Source organism: Emydura macquarii, unplaced genomic scaffold, assembly GCF_026122565.2.
Source record: "Emydura macquarii macquarii isolate MOO-44397 ecotype Brisbane River unplaced genomic scaffold, CSIRO-AGI_Emac_v2 contig_1348, whole genome shotgun sequence".
Lineage (NCBI taxonomy): Eukaryota > Metazoa > Chordata > Testudines > Chelidae > Emydura > Emydura macquarii.
In genome coordinates this window covers 13,594,190-13,613,207 of record NW_027131485.1, presented here as the reverse complement: position 1 = coordinate 13,613,207, position 19,018 = coordinate 13,594,190, and the positions used below count along the sequence as shown (strand labels likewise).

The 19,018-nt window shown below is 42.7% G+C and overlaps 1 protein-coding gene across 1 annotated transcript; it reads left to right on the top strand.

Moving 5' to 3' along the window:
• Positions 1 to 4,165: 4,165 nt before the first annotated feature.
• Positions 4,166 to 17,615, top strand: CUNH16orf89 (chromosome unknown C16orf89 homolog). Its single transcript, XM_067551513.1, has 8 exons — positions 4,166 to 4,332; positions 9,312 to 9,461; positions 10,233 to 10,383; positions 10,589 to 10,706; positions 12,846 to 12,981; positions 14,038 to 14,142; positions 15,079 to 15,162; positions 16,237 to 17,615. The coding sequence occupies exons 1-8, from the start codon at positions 4,170 to 4,172 to the stop codon at positions 16,302 to 16,304; spliced, it is 975 nt and encodes a 324-aa protein (XP_067407614.1). The 5' UTR covers positions 4,166 to 4,169; the 3' UTR covers positions 16,305 to 17,615.
• The last annotated feature ends 1,403 nt before the right edge of the window (positions 17,616 to 19,018 follow it).

The window sequence follows — 19,018 nt, the reverse complement described above, 5'->3', positions numbered from 1 at the left end:
CCGCTGACGTGGCGGGGCTGGGGCGGAGTCGGGACTCGGGAGGGAGGCGTCGCGCCGCCGGCAGCTCCGCGCGCGCAGGGGACCTAGAGCGCCCCGCGTATTCACAGCGGCCGCCACCGTGGAGTCAGAGCGAGGCTTCCAGTGCCGGGCCGGGGCGGGGAGCGGGCGGGTCTCAGCCGAGAGGTACAGGCCGGTGGCAGCCTGGACTGGAGCAGCGCCGCCTGGGGGCGGGGACCGTGGCTCCCCAGGCAGGTTCACCCTGCAGCCACGTGGCGCCATCAGCCGCTGATCGGGTGTCGTCCGAGCATCACCGCGCACCGCCACGCACCCGGGAGCGGGGTGGGGAGACTCCTCGGGCAGGGCGGTGCAAGCCTGCCGCTGACTGATGTCTGTCTGCATCATGCCAGATTTTCTCCTTGACGTCTAGCGATAGGGAACCAGCCAGCTCTGCTGGGAACAAAGAGTGGTTGCCGGAGAGTGGCCCTAGGTCAGGACCCAAGCATAATCTTTTCAGGCCCAGTACAAACTTGTATTAACATGGCCCCCTCCCACACACCTACCCATGGGGGTTGCAGCCTGGGCCAGGGCCTCTGGGCCCTGGTAAAGTGTACCCTTCTCTCCCCCCCCCCCCCATGCTGGGGCCCTGCACTACAACACCCTGCAGACACTCAACTTGCTTCTCCCTTCTCTGTTGGTATCAGGATGTTCCTCTGGCTGCTTAGACCTGTATCCAAGATGATTCTCTTGCAGCCATTTCTCCAAACTATCTATCTGAGCCTTTCACCCTAATTTAAAACCCTTCAGACCTTTGATTTGGTTAGTAGCTCCACCATGGACCTTTTCTGGAATTTGTGCAGCCTGTAAATCAGTGGTTCTTAACCTTTCCAGACTACTGTACCCCTCCTAGGGGTCTGATTTGTCTTGAGTAACCCCAAGTTTCACCTCACTTAAAAACTACTTACTTATAAAATCAGACATAAAAATACAAAAGTGTCACAGCACACTGTTACTGTCCTCATTTTTAACCTATAATTGTTGTAAAGCTAGGTAAATATCTAGATGAGTTGATATATATCCCCTGGAGGACCTCTGCATACTCCCAGGGGTACACGTATCTGTGATTCGAAACCACTGCTGTAAACTCTAGTTGACTCGATGAAAACCACACTCAGGTCCACCAGTTTATAGTGCACATTCATCACTTTAAACCTGCACATTGTATACTTTTGCCATTTCTTTTTTCAATGACACAGAGCTTTTGAAATTTGCAATAACTTAAATTCATGCTCTGAAAAGGTCTGGCCATTTTTTTTTAGCCTATTACTGCTCTTTGGGAGTTTTATATATATACTGAAAGGGAATTCATATAATGAAATGGCATTTCTTTAATAAAAAACTTGCTGTCTATGCTGCATTTACACCAAAAGACACTTCAAGGAAATACCTAGGCTTTACGTATATTTTCAGAATTATGTCTTGTTTTTATATATTTTATTTAATTTTAAGGCAAAAAGGGGGTATTTTCAATGAGGCAATTATATAAAAACCGTAATGTTACAGTTACAATGAGCTCACGTTGTTTTGGCTACATGTACATTTAATGGAAAACAGACAAGAAAACTGTTTTGTTGGATCATTACTATTTCTTTTAATATTTTGGGGTTTTTTAAGAAGAAATTTGTAACTTATACATGTCACTCACAAAGTGTTAACAGCAACATATGCAACCCTCAGTCCTGCAAAGTGCCAAGTACTGTACTATTAGCTCCCATTGATGTCCTCTTTGGAAAATCAAGAGCCTGTGATATCAAAGCTGGAGAACATGAATTAGCTAAAGTTAGTATTAAAAAATCTGAAGTTTCTCACATTTGCAGCATATATGGATTTTAATATTTTCAGGGTTACTGAGGGGTTACCAGAGAAGAAAAAGATCTGGGTATCAGTTTATTTAATTTCACTTGCATCAAATTATGTGTACAACACCGTGCCCTACTGGCAAGAATCCCTACTTCTAGGAATAGGATGTTGTCTCTTAAATTATAGTTTAAGCTAATGTATTTCGGAAGAATGCCAGTGGACTAGAGCTACAGGTCTTGCAGAAATAAGTCCTCTTTTATCTATAATTGAACCGGGTTCAAATCTAGGTCTTACATGGAACATCCTGCACCTGAAATGGATTTATTAGCTGCTAGTTGGAAGCTGCAAAGTGGGATATTTTCCCTAGTGAATTCAGGACTCTTTAGGGAATGTGCAGAACCAAATGGATTCATGTATACCTGTACAACAGGGATTCACAAACCTCTTCATAGTCTGAACCTCTTTGTAGTAATAAGGTCATGGAGCCAGCTCCCTTCTCATTCACAAACCATTGCTGTGGGAACTGCAGCAATTGCTCACCTGGAAAAGTGATATTACGAAAGTAATGTGCTCTTAACATCTTTAAATATGATTTAGCAGGCAGAAATAGGAAAATGAAACCAGCACATGTGACCAACCAGCTCTCTGCAGAAACCAGTAAGTGTTCCACAGACCTCTGCCCTTCTGGCTGTATTCTGAATTTATCCCTCTTGACATTAAATCCTGTTTAAATGTCCTTGGTTTAGAAATCTGCTGGTCATATAGAAGGCAGCTTTTTTGTTTTTGTAACCTATAAAATAATTTGCAAAGATAAGCAGCTTTAGTACATGTCAGATCTCAGAAGCAAAGCAGTGTTGAAGCTGGTGAATACTTGATTGAGAGGCTACCAGGACAATCACATTTACTGGACTGAAATTTGATTGGATTCCCCTCTCCCCTGTAATACAAAACACACACTTCATTTTCTGTACATGGCTCTTCGCACAAAAGTATATGGAACACATCTCAGCATATTACAGCTATGGTATCAGGAAGGGTGAAGGTGACTGGAATGGCCAAGTTACAAAGAGAATGACTCAATGCAGGGAGCAATGCTCCATAGCATCTGAGTGCGGCGTAGTGGCCTGAGTGAGTTGGTTGCTGTTCTCTGATCCCTCAGCCACCCAGCCATTGTGGAAGTTAGAATAGGCCCCCTGCTACTCTAATTTCCATCATTGGCATAAGGTCCAAACACCTTATACCAGTTGGGGATTAGCTCAGTCCACCACACCCTCCTGTCAGTCTTCCACCTCCAGAAGTGCCCCTTTCCTTCACCTTATGCTGGCAAAGAATCCCCCTGCAAGGGGAATTCTCCACTATAGCAGAAAGTGGCCTCAGCAGACCAAAGAGTCCAGTCAGAGAGACAAGGAAAGTAGTCAGTTCTGGTAGCGAACGGTGAAAGTCTATCCTTCCATATACAGTACAACCATCATCAGAACATATTCAGCTTTCCAGCAGCACACAGATATGCTGCATTAAATGCCAAAAATATAGTCCACTTCTTGTGGACCATCTGATGTCTCAGCACTTCTTCCGGAGTGTATCGCTGACATTCCCAGTCTTCTGTCATCAACTGCATAGATTGTTCATTGCTTCTCCTTGCATCTACACAGGGACAAACCCTCCATTCCTTTCTATGAATCCTAGGCAATAAGAATTTGGTCTAAATTAAACATTAAAAGGAATCAGGGATTCGCCCATGAATGAGGACTATTAGAACTGGCCCCGCATATGTGCATTGAGAACACAGCACACTCTAAATCAGGGTTGTCAAACTCGCTCAAAGTGACGGGCCGAAATCACAGAACCTCATCTCTGAAGGGGCCATACAATGCTCTCCGCCGAATATTTCAGGCACTCTGCCCATTCTCGGCCGCGCAGCATCATTAGCTTTCAGCACTGCCCTTTCGCTCTGGGGACACTGACATTGCCACTTTAAGAGATTTCTAGGAGGGATACCCGCCGCCGAAAAAATTTATGGCGAGTTCCCCTTAGGTGCTGGAGCAAAAAGTATTGCCGCTTTAACACCCTGGCCCCACAAATCTCTTAAAGTGGCAATGCAAACTTTCGCCGGCTCCACTAATTACTTTCGGCGGCCAGGATCAAAGACATACGCGGGCCACATGAAAAAGGTTCGCGGGCCAAATGCTTTGACACCCCTGCTCTAAATGGTTACGCTGGGAAGGGAAAACTACCAGTCACCCAGCTGACATCTCCGAGTTGCACAATCTTCTTTCTCCAAGCAAGCTAGCAAAGCAGAAATGTCATTCCCTATGTTTCTGCTGCTGATCTTTCTCTTTAAGTCTGACCTGTCAAAAAGTGAGGCTGAGACGAGGAACATTATCATACCTGCTCTAGAGAAAGCAACTTTCTTCCTGGCAAATAAATACAGGGACATCAATTTAGATGCAGTGTTGGGATTTCGTATTTTGCAAGGTACTGTAACAATTGCTTTAAAAAATGTCATGCTACATTGATATGAAACTCTCACCTTTAAAATTAGTTTTTATGAACAAACCTTGACTCCTAATAGCACCATTAAAGGGCTCTCAATGTATACGTTTTACACCTATTTAAATGTTTTTTGAATGGTTAGTTTTTCAAATTAAAATAAAGTGGCAGTGTTCCAGCTTCCCTTTGTACTGAGCAGGCATCCTTAGGGAAGCACAGATTATTGTCATTTTTAAAAGGAGTCACATAGATTGTTTTTGTCATGTTTGGGGGGAAATGGGGTGAGATGTGCAGAAGAAAGAATATTTCATCCACTTGATGGTGCTGGATATTATACTCCTCTGGCAGGACCCACAAGGTTGAGACCAAGGTGAATGAAATTCACCTGTATGCTTCCCAGATTCTAGGGTTAGGGCAAGTTGGAGCAGCCTTGTTACTGCTCCTCATTGTACCCAGCTGCAATGTCTCCCCATAACCATACTGGTGATTGGGATCAGAGCTCAGCAGTGTTCTGGCCATGACCCTTTCCTCAAATACCCACTTGCCCAGGAGTAGGAGGACAAAGGCTAGGAGAAGAAGTTGTAGAATCATCTATGCTGACTGTATGCCATATCCCAGGCTTCTAGTATGTTGGAGGAATTTTCAAGTAAATGGCTAACCTGGCTGACTAACCTCACTATGTGTCCGCTGTGTGCCTGTGGATGCGTGCCAACCATCTTCTGCAGGGGGGCTAGGATCTGGTCCACACTTTGGGTCAGATTTTGCTCTCATACTAGTGTAAATCAGGAGTAACTCCACTGAATGCAGTATTGTTACCCAAGTGTATGATCAGAATCTAGCTCATTATTTGGGCATGAACAGAGCTCAACAGCGAATCAGCCATAGTATTTGTATTTCTTTATCACTAGTGCTGCATTTACGTACATGACAACCCTTCTGGTTTTGGCAGGATGAAGTTTTTGGAAGGGATGGGAGGCAGGGAGGCTTATAGTTTGTTGCTAAGATAATGTATATCCTGCTAACAGAATGATAGTACAACTAAAAGTAGTTTTCTGAAAACCAGCCAGTCATTTGTCACCTCTGTACTCAGCCATACACTCAGAGCTGTGTGTGAACTGACTCCTACACTCTGTCTGTAGAGCATGAGATGAAGAGCAGAGATATCACAGGAAGGCAAGGTATGCCAGAGAGTGTCATCTCTTTGCTCTGATGATTAATGGGAGAACCACTGGTTGATCACATTAGTGGAAGAGTGCCTCATTAGTGGTCCATTAGGGGGTCTCAGAAACCATCAGCCAGAAGCCTGTATAGGGAATCTAATGAAAATTAGAAAGGATTCCAAACCAGACCTAGGAGCCAAACCACCCCAAACTTTGGGAAACTTTGCAAAAGGATCCCAAATTCAGAGCCATTTCTCAAATGAGTCAAATGAAAACCTCAGGTCCAGACAACACTGAATTATGGAGATTCACACCTTGTAGTTCAGGTTCTATACCTTGTGCTATTTCATTCACACCATTTTTGATGGTTCTGATGAGGAGACCACATTTCTGAGACTTTATTCCACTGCAGAAGATTCTAGCTGATTGCTCTCACAAGAGCTGAGCAGCTGCAGAACGTCTGCAGTAAGCTTTGCTGTGAAACCCACACAGCAGAACAACAGTGGGGAGAGTCAGGCGAGAGCAAAAGAGAGTGGGAGAGTAAAAGAGGAGGAAAAAACTAAAAAAAGATCAGTGGAGAAACAACGAGAGGTAGGAAGCCAAATGGAGAGAGGGAGGAGAGGTAAGAAAATAGGGAAGGGAGAAGCAAAGAAGAGGGGAAAAATGGGGCTACAAGACCAAGGAGAGGGATGCAGAGTAGGTGGGATGAACAAAGGGAGGAGCATGTGCAGGAAGAGAAGACACAGAAAGGGAGGGGGTTTCTGTTCTATCTGGTCATCAGGGATGATCGTGGAGTGGGGGGCTTAGAGGGAAAAACAAGTCACAAAGAATCATTGAAACACAGTGAAGAAATCAAAACAGAAAGGTGGTTTAATGTTTGTTTTTATGGGGACTGCAGCCAACCCCTAATTTAAAATGTCCTTTAGCCATCATCACAGGATAAGTTTGACCCCTCTGGGTTATTTACATAGGGACAGATAGACTAACAGAATGAGAGTGTGCTGCCAACATTCCAACCCCTTGGGCCATTACCAACTGTCTATTACCAATATACAGTCATGCAAATATGTATATATAAGATGGTGCTTATCTACCGTTTTGCAGCTGTTTGATCAGCCCTACATGTGTCAGTAGCATGAGCGAGCCCTTGAGCAATGCAGAGATTTTTTTTGACAACTGACAAATCCTCCTTTTTCTCCCTGTGGAGTTTGTCTGGCTAATCCAGCCTCACTGGCCAAGAAGCAGCCATTAACATATGACATATCTTTTACCTGCACAATGATCTCCATATTATATATAGACCTGAAACCTGATTGGTAAGGGTCTGGCAAGATGGAAGAATCCAGATCTGCGCAAGTGCCACCCCTTTGGTTAGCCTTCCCCCAAAAGGAAAGCCTTGAGATGGCGCAGTAATTGGCAAGGGCATTAATGTCAAGGGATGGCTTCTCGAACAAAGGCCTAGTCATTGCTTGTTTAAGACTGATTGGTGGCTTTATTATTATTATTTGTATTATCATAGCACCATCAGGCTTAGTCATGGACCAGAAGCCCATTATACAAAGTGCTGTACAAACAGAATAAAAAAGATGGGCTGTGCCCCAGAGAGGATTACAATCCAAGTATTAGGCTTGGTCTACACTGCCAGCAAAATTCGGCGGCAGTCAACGGGAGATATGCAAGCTATATAGAGTAGCTTGTGTAGCTCCCATTGACTTCCTAACTTCTACGTAGTGCAGCGTCCCTGCTACGCTGCGCTGACGGGAAATGCCCTCTTGTCGATGCAGTGTTAATCTTTTTGCGGGGTGGATTAACAGCGTCAACTTCCGGATCAATTGAGCGGGTCTCCACTGCCACTCAGTTGATCCCGCAGAATCAGTCTGGCAGTGCCAACAGTGCCAACGTCAATACAGACATACCTTAAGACAAGAGACAACAGATGGATACAGACAGCCAAGGGAGTACAAGTGAATGATGAGACAATATTGATCAGCATGATCATCAGTGGGCTGTGCACACCAGCAGCTTAGCCATTGTCAAGGCTTTTATAGGCAGTACTGCAAAGAGTTTGGAGGCATCTTAACTTTCCCAGTATTGCTAACCCCAAGTGTTCAAAGTATCAGTCAGGTCCTTAAAAATAATGAGATTTGGCTTAAAAATCATGAGATTTTAAATGATATATATTTCCTTTTTTCCCTGTCTTCTCCTATATGGGCCTCATGTAATAGCATGACTCCAGGAGGTACAGCTTTAAAAATAAAAAAATCAAGAGTGGGCAACACTGCCTTCCCCACACGAGACATTAACGCTTCCTGCCAGTCATGGACCTAAAGCCTCTCTGGTGGCTGTCACTGGTGCTGGAAAGTCTAGATTCTTCTCACAGGCTGTCACTTGTCCAGAAGCTGTGCACATGACATTGTGCCCAGGAAGATGGTACTGCAATGGGCTACCCTTCTCCCATTAGCTGGCTTGCAGGTGGGTGTGGATTGAGAGACGCTGGGGGAATAGGATTGAAACTAAGTGTTCTTTTGGTAGATGGCACTGCCTGTCATCAGCTCTCAGGGAAGTCATCGCAGTGGAGTGAGCGCTCCATTAAAGTTGCACTTTCATACAATGGGCCCTTATCTCTTTCCTTCAGATACCCCCGATGTTATCATGTCTTTTCTGACCCTTGACACTGCCCCCACCAAAGGAACAACTGTGAGTCTAGGCTGCCCTATCGATGATGCAGATTAAAAGCTTATGTCAGTGAGAAATCCTTGAATGTGTTACAGAGTGTTAACAGTTTGCCCTTCTCTCTCTAAATATTTAGAATGTTGCCTCTACCTTCAAACACCAGTGTCCTATTCTGACATTAATGGCGTCCCTCCACCATATGGTAGGGGATGTCTAGGGCTTTTCAGATCAGCTTCCCAGTGGAGTAGAAACCAGTGACATAGACTCTGGATATAGTCTAAACATAACTTGTTTTATTTACCCCCCTATACCAGTCCTGGAACAGAGGTGGTCAAAGAACATGTAGGGCAATCCCTCCTTCCAGGAATCTAAGCCCAATCCCAATGCTTGGTTCCCAAGGAGCAATAGTTGACTCTAAACAGAGCCCAAGTTGGAAAGCAAAAGCTCCCACAACTCCATCTCCAAGGACAGCTGCCTCTGCACAGAAACTTGCATTAATCACAAACTAACACAGCTTATCCTCCCAGGACTGACCATTTCCTTGTGCACACACACAAAAATCACTTGCAAGACTATGTATAACAGTGCCACCTGCTGATACCTGCCAAACAATACCATGCTTTTCACCACAGCATCTGAGTGCCTGGCCATCACAACCATTTTATGTTGGAGGTAGTAGGGATAGGTTGGTGGATCCGCCTGACTATTCACCAGAGGGGAACAGTTCACTTACAAAGTGGTAATACTCTATGGTGAAGTACCCACGGACCAAGCGAAGAAGTTGTCACAAGTTCAATCTGGTTATTACGGTACATACAAAAGCACTTGAAGTGTATTTTAAGATGTCATTATTTGGCTCCAGATAAAATCTTCCTTTAGCTAGGAAATTGATGTACTTTTTGTGAGACAAGGTGGGTGAGATAATATCTTTTATTGGACCAACTTCTGTTGATGAGTGAGACAAGCTTTGGAGCTACACAGAGCTCTTCTTCAAGCCTGGGAAATGTACTTGGAGTGTAGTTTTCTGTGGAAGGTTCTAGTAGAAGCAGCAGAACTACCTATATTTTAAAATGGAAAAAATAAAAGGGAGGGCTATGATCATACACAACCTCATTGTCTTTCTTTCTGCAGCTCATTTGAAAGGAGCCCTTGAGAAATGGGCCTCAAAACGTGAATTACCATCTCAGCAGGCCCAAGTCAAAAGCCTGGTGAAGAAGTTGTCTTCTCTCATTGAAAAAGCTTCTAATTCTCTTGGGCAGAGTGACCCAGAGTATTTCAAAGGTAAAACTAAGTGACACCAATTCCAGTGGGGTGTGCAAAAGGGCACTTATTATTTAGGCTGGAGGTGTTTATATTGAAGTGTTTTCCCTATCTGCATGCCTTATGAAGCAGGTGCTTCAGTTTCTGAATAGTTATCAAAGACAAAGAGGCATCTCCTGTGCATCAAATTCCTGTAGAAGTGTGTTTAGTGGTTAGAAAGGGAACTGAATGTCTGAACTTTTGGGTGCTGTTCCTGGTTCCACTACTGGTTTACTGTGTGACCCTGGGAAATTCACTTAGGTGCTGATACAGCTTTCTTTGAAGTCACTTATGCTAAATCCATTGCTTATGTCATGCCTTCCCTAGCTATGTCATCTCTGAGCTGTCAGGTGCAGGGCCTTTTAACTATTCGTTAAAAACCAAAAGTGATATTTATCTCAAATTGATTTATTGCATCCCCAAAGATAACAGTTCAAAATCCTTCCGAATACATTCCTATCATTATATCTGCTCATCACTGACTTTAAGGACTAACTTTGCACCCATTGCTTTGGACATAATGGGTGCATGGTTCTGTGGCACACTACAGCCCCGTAAATGGCTCAGCTGAAGCACAACTTTTTAAATGGATGCATATAGCATGTATCTCAGTGTGCATGCAACAGGGAGAGCCCTCCGTAGTATGTTCTGCCCTTATCAGAGCAGGACAGAAGGCAGAAAGTTGAATAACAAGGAATGTACAGTGTCACCCTTGCTACCGCTTCATTATTTTCTTCTTTGATCTGCTTTCAGAATTTGAGCCAATTTTAGGACCACATTTTTGGATGCTTCCTCGTTCGTGGAACCAAACAGACGCCTCACTTGCCTACTCCACGTTTGACAGCATCGATTGTTTTACAGAGGAAATGAGTGATAAATGCTTTACATATTTGCTAGGAACTTGGTAGGTTTTATTCCTAATCAGCAGATATTCTTTGACCACTTCTGTTCTCTGGAGCACTTCTTCCCTCTTCTTTAACTTGCATCTGCATTCATAAAAAGATGAATGGGAGTTCCACTCTTCCACACATGCACCTTTACATTTAGGTACTGGAGTCTATCTTCAGACACATGAGCTACTCATTATCATTGTCCTGCTTGCTCAACAGGAAAGATAATAGCAAGTCCTGCATTGTCACCGAGGCCTGTAGGAACATCATGACAAAGTTTGGATGCTCAGATTACTCCCTGTCACATCAGCTTTTCTACTTCATGATTGCAGATATGGTACGTGCCACATTTTGGTACCTGAGTATTGGCAGCTATCACAGGAAAAGTATACATGATACGACATGGGGAAGTGGCAGGGTGGACTTTCTGAGTGTTTGTTGATTGCACTTTTATTCTCCTGTCAGTTAGAATTCTAACAGAGGTTGAAAAGGGAAGTTAGGATGCTGACATGGATATGCAGGAGGACAAGGAAGTTGGGAGCAGTGATTCCAGAGAGAAATACAGAAGGAGAGAAGGAAGCAGGAAGGCAATAGACATACGAAAGATAGCTATGTGGGACAAACTAGATATGTGGGGGCAACAGGAAAAACTTGTTCTGGAGACACCATTTTACACAATTTATTGACAAGGTTTCTAGATATTCTAAAATGGCCAATTAAATTGGTACTTTGGACTTTAGCAGCAGACAGAGAATTCAGCATCTGTTTCTTTAGGAAAGAAGCTCTGAAGGACTTTCGAAAGAGCTAAGAGGGAAAGGAGGAAGATCCAAGATGGAAAGACTATAGGGTAGTACATTTGTTTAGTTCTGAGATGAATACAGCCAATATTGTTTTCCTTCCAATGTAATTGAAGTGGGAGACTCACTATCTGGATGGTGGCAAGAGAGGTGAGGACTTTGAATAAGACTCATCTGGTAGAGGACAGGGTGGTAGGGGGAGGTGACCAGGGAATACAGACTCATAGCAGAGTTAGACTTGGATGATGAGGGAAACCTGGTTCAGTTACTCGTTTGTTGTGCCTGGAGACAAACAGGAATCACAGGATTCCCAGCTCAGCCACTACTGTGTTTTATCTGTGAGGCAGCTGATTATTTTCCTGGATTATGTACAGCAAGAAGATGCTTAAAATGTGGCAAACAGGGATGAGATTCCACCAAATGAGTAAAGGATTATGTTTGTAACCTAGGCACAGAAACAGGCCATAGGGACTAGCGAAGAAGCCCAGATTAAATATGTTGGGAGATGACAGTCCAAGCAGATGGCTCCCTGCTGAATGGGACTGTCAGACTAAATTATCTCATACCGTTTAAGTCCAAAATGAGCCCTAAAGCATGGCCCACTGGATTGGGGGAAAAAAAGGCAATGGGGATAGCGACAAAAAAATAATGAGAGAGAGGGAGGAAGAGCAGAGGGAAAAGTTAGAAGGAAGAGAGGAAGGAAAAAACAACTTCCAGCAGCAAGAATGAAGAGGCCTTTTCTCCAGTGAATTGAACACATTCTCCCTGCACACTGCACCACAGGATGGATCCCAAGGCAACAGAAGTTTAAATTAACTAACCAATCAAGAGAGGGTCAAATTACTTGGTATGAGCTTTGCAGTGAAAGGAGTGGAGTGGAGTGGAGGTGGGTCTAGACTTACAAATAAGCCAGGCCTTGGGGTGGGGGCTCTGGTTCTCTCCCTTCATGCACAGTTGCCCTGAGTTCTGGAGGTCTTCTTAAGATACCAAGGAAAGTACCTATATGTTTGAATCAGATGTTCCCCCTATCTTTCAGAGCTCTGCTTTCCATCTGCATTATTACGCAATTTCACTCCCTAGTGTCTACCTCTAAAATCTTGGCTCAGTGCTGGGAATCTTCTTCCCACGCATTGCAGAGCAGTCATCCTGGTAGCTAGGGGCAGCCCCCACTGCCATTACTGCCATCATTCATTCAACACTTAAGTTTTCAAGACTTCATTGCTTGGTATTTTTACCTAAACAATACTTAAAACAACCGTAGTTAGACATTGGGCAACTGACGAGTTTGTTGGTACCACTATGAGTTATAGACATGAGAACAAGCTGATTGAGGGTATCATCTCCCCTGTTATTACTATGTGCCAATGGACTGATGATCACTCTGTGCTTCCAATGCATTTACCATTCCAGGTTACAGAACAGTGTGCCCTCGCTGTCCCCTTTGGATTAGTAAAGATGCCCTGATCAAATAAATTGTGAGACCACAGCCCAAGCAGATGGCTCCCTGCTGAATGGGACGCTCAGACTAAATTATGTCATGGTGTTTAAGTCCAAAACCAGATCTGCAGCTGCAAATCACAAATATCAGATCTCACCATCCTACTCCAATGTGAAATTAAAAAAAAAAAAATCAATATATTAAAATGCAATACAATACCCTGGTTTTCTTCTATACCTAGAAAGGATGCTCGGATCATCTGTTCCTGGCGGCGCAATATTACAAGAATATTTTCTGTGCTAGCATGATGAAAATAAACCTGGTGATCGAAAGCAATGGGTTCAGGTTTTCCTCTCGAGACCTCTTCATGGAAAATAGTATGTAACCTATTCCCAGTGAAGCAATAGCAGAGCAGATTGTGACTTCTAATAATATAATCAAGTTAGTTAGCCCAGCAATGATGAAGCATTAACCTACTGGTACAGAAAATGTTAGCTATGCTAAAGAAGTTAACCATGCTGCATGTAAAGCTTCATTAATGGCTAGTTAACTAGTATCTTACATTCTGCATCTATTCCCTAAACATAGCTGGATGACATGTGCATGCTCATATTCTTCTGTTATATGCAGTAACTATAAAATGAAGGCCAACATTTTCAATTCTGGGATTTATGCATCTAAATTATAGCATTAAAGAATTTGCCAGATTGAAGCCAATGGGAGCTGCTCTCTGACAATGAATCTAGTGAGACAAGGTGAGTGAGGTAATATCTTTTATTGGACCAACATCTGTTGATGAGAGAGACAAGCTTTTGCGCTTACACAGAGCTCTCCTTCAGCTTTTAGTAAGCTTGAACACTTGCCCCTCCCACCAACACAAGTTGGTCCAATAAAAGATATTACCTCTCCCACCTTTGTCTCTCTGATACCCGAGGACCAACACAGCTACAACAACACTGCATACAATTAGTCTAGTGTGCATTTTGCACATCTGGAAATTAGACCACTTGTTGAGGAGTCTATCCATGGATTTATATGCCTATCTTTAGATATCCAACTTTGAAAGTTTGGGGCACAGGTTTTTGGTGTTCGTGGTTGGAGTCATACTGCTTGGGACTTTTAAAACGAAATGGTACAAGACAGTAGAAAAATATGCTGTAGGGAACAATTTTGTATCAGTCAGGAATTGAACTAGTTAATCTAATAGTTTTCACAATCCTTCTCCTGCCCCAATCTCTTATTTGTATGAGTGGCCTCCTGAAGGAAGAGGAATTTACAAGTTGTCAAACAGGCACCTTTCTAATAGGATTAGATGGCAGGATTATAGATCCTATTAGTCAAAGATTTTTGAGCGTCTTTCCTTCTGGAGTTTGTAAAGATGCTGTAGAGTTTGATAGCAGAATTGTGGGTTTATGTCCCATTTCCCCCCTCAGTTATGTTCTGTGGTATGTCTGGATTCTCCGATTTCTTCAAACCCAGTTGGCTGGAGACCATTCTCACATGGCAGAAGCCTAAGGAGGGATGCTTTGGGAAGCCCAGTAAGTGAATCTCTTGACTTCGTCCATTGAAATCAGAAGTTGCAGTGGTCTTGATCCAAGAATGTGAGGCATGCAATACAAATCAAAGTGCTGCTTCCTAGCATTGCTCTCTGCCCCAGTCAACTGAAAACTTTTTTTATGTCTGAAATGTATTCTACAATTTGCCACAGAAATAAGAACAATCTTTAGCCCTTTCCATGTTCAAAGCCTCTTAGAAATACTGAACCATATTCAGCTCAAGAATTGTGTTGGTTTGTATAGGACCATTTGTGTTGGTCCTTCAACATTAGCATGTTCCTGATGCATATTCCTCACCTGACATCACACTCCTCTGTTTGTGACATTATTATAATCTGTTTAGCAATCTATTGTGATGTTACCAACAAGAGAGCAGTGAGTTCAGAAGGGGAGCAAGCAGCAGGGGCTTCACCTAAAAAAGGACTTCATCTAAAAAGGACTTCCATTGCCTCTAATCAACTTCAGATCAGATTGCAGAACCAAGTGAAGTCATAGGAAAATCAAGCTCTTTTTACTCAAACTAAATCCTAGAATACATAAAACTTTTTAAAATATGAAACATAAATAAAAGAAATATAGGGCATTTCAGCAGGATAATCTCTCAATATCTTTAAACCAGACTTTTAGTTGTATGTAAAGCACCATTACACACTTGAGGCCAGTGTAAATAAACTATTTTACATTCAGCATGAGGCCTCAGCAGGTCTTTAAAAGGTATCTTTTTAAATGGGCTCTTCTGCATTTGTTTCCCAAGGCCTGTGTTCTGTCCTCAAATAAGAGGGGAAGGTGGGCAGAAGTGGCTTAAAAGCCATGTAGGGGAATACATAAATCACGGAGAATGTATGCGCTTGATGTTAGAGAAGAAAATCCTGCTATGTCCCTAGATCTTTCAAGCAAAGGAATCTTTCTATTTCTCAGGTGAGGATTTTGAACACTCCTCCAGAGTGGAAGGCCAAGAGCAACTACTGAGAAGAGTTAAGAGACGAGAGAAAGTGTTTGCAGGTAAAGATAATGAAAACATTCAGGTATTGACTTCCCACAGGCTTCATTGTGATTAGAACTAGACGTGTGCTGCAAAAATTGTTCACAGACACAACTGGTGAAATTGCTTCTATATTTGCAGCCACCTTTGTTTGTTTCCCCCATGGGTATAAGCAACATTTTTTCTCCCCCACAAGAATGTTCACAAAAAGAAGAGTCACAAGTTCTCATGTGAATAAGATACTCAGACTGGAGCATCTTGCAAACTCTGTGTTGGTCTGGGAGTCCTTCTGTTAGGGAACAGAAATAGGTGAGGCAGGTGACAAACCCCACAGCATGAGTAGTAAGTGACAAATAACGAGATATTCTAGATCATCTCACTACACAAGTATCAAGGAAAATGTTTTTGAAAGGCTTGAGAAATACAGCATCTGTAGATAAAATATAGCAGGTAATGGAGTAAACGCCATCCACTGTGTCTAAGTCAGCATGTTTAGGCTAGTGAGAAGGACATTCAGTAGCACCCATAAACTGAACAATTTTTTAATTCTAGAGTTGAGGTGTCTAACATCTGAGGACACCAGAAATGATGCCTTTTATTTTCCTCATCCACAATCTTCAGTATTAATCCTCTTGGTTGCTAGCTTTTCCTGTACCTGATCGTATCCTGTTCAGAAATCCTGTCCATTTACCAAATGCATGTAGGCACATTGACTAAAGCCATTCACACAGAGATGTAGATGATTTCACATTCTTAATAATACTTTGTACTTTTGTAAGGATTTCCCTCTGTGGATCTCAAATCACTTTACAAAGCCTCAATATTCCTGTGATGTATGAATATAGCATTGTCCCCATCTTACAGCTGTGCAAACTAGACCACAGAGAGCCCCAATGTCAAGGTCAAACAAGCCCAAGATCAAACACTGAGCCTGTGGCAGAGCTGGGAAAAGAATAGAGCTGTCCTGATTCCCAGTCCTGTTATTTTACCTGTAGACTTGCTTGGCCTTTCATATGCATGAGAAATGGAGAAGGGGAATAAAAGTCATCCTGTACAGGCACCATGTAAGCCATGTTCAATACCTTTCTCCACAGATGGATGTTCCTCTCATAACACAGCCGTGGCAGTAGGAGTACTCGGAGGATTCCTCTACTACTACTGAAAATGCCAATATGTTACAGATGATTAACTTGGAACTCCCCACACACAGAGCTACGATTGATTAGTCCTGGCATAATACCAGCTCCAGTTTTAGCCTGGAATAGAGTAGTCTTTTCAATCAAAATCTACCCTTGCAATACATAGAGCCAATCCCACTATGGTAGCGACGTTGTAATCACACTGATACTGACTAGTGCTACTTTGGCAGCACAATGAGGTTTTTATGGTCAGGTTTTCAAAGCTGTAATGGGCCTGTGGTTATTACAGTGACAAGAGTTCCTATGTACTTTTCCTCCCCAACCCTCATTGCAACTGAGCACACTAGGCACAATTTTTCTTTGGTTTAATTCCACTAACTTCAAATGCATCATCTTCAACTTCAGTGAAGTTGGGTGAATTGGTTTATCCTGGGCAGCTCTCACCTTGTTACCAAAGGGCCCCGATCCTGCAAGATGCTGACTACCCTCAGCACCCATTAAATTCTATGTTATAATATCTTCATGGAACAGATTAGATCACCAGTCAGACCAGGTTTGACATGCTGCTCATGCTCCAAATAAGATACATCACACATTGCACAGAACAAATCATGTTTATCAGGTGGATAAGGAATTGGGTGAAGGAAAACATTATGCAGACCCCAATGCTGCACAATCGATAAGTTACTATTCTCTTTCGCCACTGCTGAATGTTACGATTTTTTTCTTTGTCATTTTACTAGCATTGTAAAGAAAGATGTTTGATACTGTGCTACCCTTGGAATTTAATACCCACTGAATACAGGGTAACAATGATTCATTTCTGTTACCTCGACCAGCTGATCATAGGTGGGGTGGGGCAAATTGGCTGAAGGAGATAAAGTCCTGGATGTTTGCTGAAAACTCTTATCCAAACAGAACCTTATTTACTTTTTTCAGTTAGGGAAAAGTCAAATAAAGACATAAATTTATTCAGAGCAATGCCCTGTTTCTGTCCCCAATCACTTACACACAGAGAACCAAGGTGAGGCTTCTTCTTTTGCAATTAGCTTTCATTCACACTAATATCCTACAGTTACTTGCTTATGTTATTTACACTGCTTAACAATAAGGTATATTGTCTCTTGCATTTGTTTCCTGTCTAGATTGTAACTGTTGTGTCATGTGGCTGATTAAATGAGCAATTGGCTCCTGTGAGCTACCAGGCAGCAACTTAGCACCATTAGTTCTATACATCTTGGTATAGACACCTTCAGCAGTTTATTAAATTACTTAAATTTTATTTGCTTTGTATACGTAGCATTTTAGGTTAATAAACATGGATTTGATTTGCAGTGGCTGTGTTTGTTAGTTCTTCTTGCTTAGCACTTAACATTTCAGATCCTCTGCTCTTCAGGAGAGATGTAAATGTGGTGTGGCCTTCAATTATATTTGAAGTTCTGGTAGTACTGATGAATGGATGGATTTGTGTCTTATGGGAAACGCACTGTGTGAGCAAATTGATTTTTATGTGCAGTGTTCCTTTGTCAGAGCTACCAGGATTTCCAGTAGGATTTTCCAGAAGTCACTGTTCCATGTCCATGCATCTCACCTTTCCTCTACCATCCTCCAGCATGTTTGATTATGTGAGTCCCTGGGGCACCAAGAAACAATCCTTGGGATCTATTCTGGCAAGTGTCTGCCCTGACTCAATGGGTTTCACCATTACCAACACTCTCCTAGTTTCATGGGCCTTTTTGATCTACTTAACTGATCAGCCTGAGTATGTCACCTGCTTTCTGGAGTAGTGCTGACAGGCAGATTTCTATATGAAGTCAGTGGGAGGTAAATGCTCTTTCAGCTCCATTTCTAGAAGAAAACCTTTTCTTTAATAGGGAGATTAATCTTGGTTCTTCTATTAATGCCCCATGGTGTTTGTCAAATCAAGTTAATATAGTAGCTAAAATTACTCAGAAGCTTCTTTTTTTCTTTCATTTATGATCACCCAGGAGATCATAACTTAGCCTTGGGGAACCTCACAATGTTCAGACTGGAGCATCATCCAAAACTTCTGCTGTTTCTCTGAACCGATCTAAGTCTCTTTGGCCTGGAAGTCTCACTAGAACAAGAAGAACAGGTCTGCCAAGGAGAGAAGGATGTGTGATTTCCCATCTGGTCTGTCATTTAGAGCAGTAGCCCAGTGTGTCAAAGTAGCATCTGGCTGCCCAAGGTTCTCAATGTGACCTGTCTGTGCCTATGGTAGCCCATCTGAAGATGCCAAGGTCAGAGCAGGCTGCAAAAGGAGAGCAGATTCTCTCAGAACTGGTGGGTAACATTGAAGTTAGATTCCTTGCCCAGTCATAAACAGTGCTCCTGATTTCCCACACTGGTTATCAAGACACTACAACAAGAAATACATAGCCCCCTTTACTGCATTTCAGTCTCTGGCTCCCAAACTAGGTTCAGTAAAGAGATTCCCTTTACCAAAATGTTCTCCTGATCCCCAAAGGATCAGCCACACTACCAGATCAATATTAATTTGGATCTTATCCAAAATACCATACTGCCAGCCAATCCTTGAGTAGCTAAACCTAAAGGTTTATTATAAAAGGAATGAAACAAATAAGGAGAGATGTTAAATTGTCAAAGCAATCAGATACATACAAATGGCTTCCAGAAACTTCTTCTACCAGTCAAATCCCTCTGCTCCTTTGCCCGTCTTCCAAATTATTTCCTTTTCACCCTTCTCAGGTTCCTC

What these genes read in the sequence shown, in the direction of transcription:
- CUNH16orf89 (XM_067551513.1), top strand. Translation starts at nt 4,170, where the DNA reads ATGTTTCTGCTGCTGATCTTTCTCTTTAAGTCTGACCTGTCAAAAAGT. An exon ending in TGACCCAGAGTATTTCAAAG is followed by an intron (nt 9,462 to 10,232) that starts GTAAAACTAAGT and finishes ATCTGCTTTCAG; the next exon opens with AATTTGAGCCAATTTTAGGA. An exon ending in AGACCTCTTCATGGAAAATA is followed by an intron (nt 12,982 to 14,037) that starts GTATGTAACCTA and finishes TTCCCCCCTCAG; the next exon opens with TTATGTTCTGTGGTATGTCT.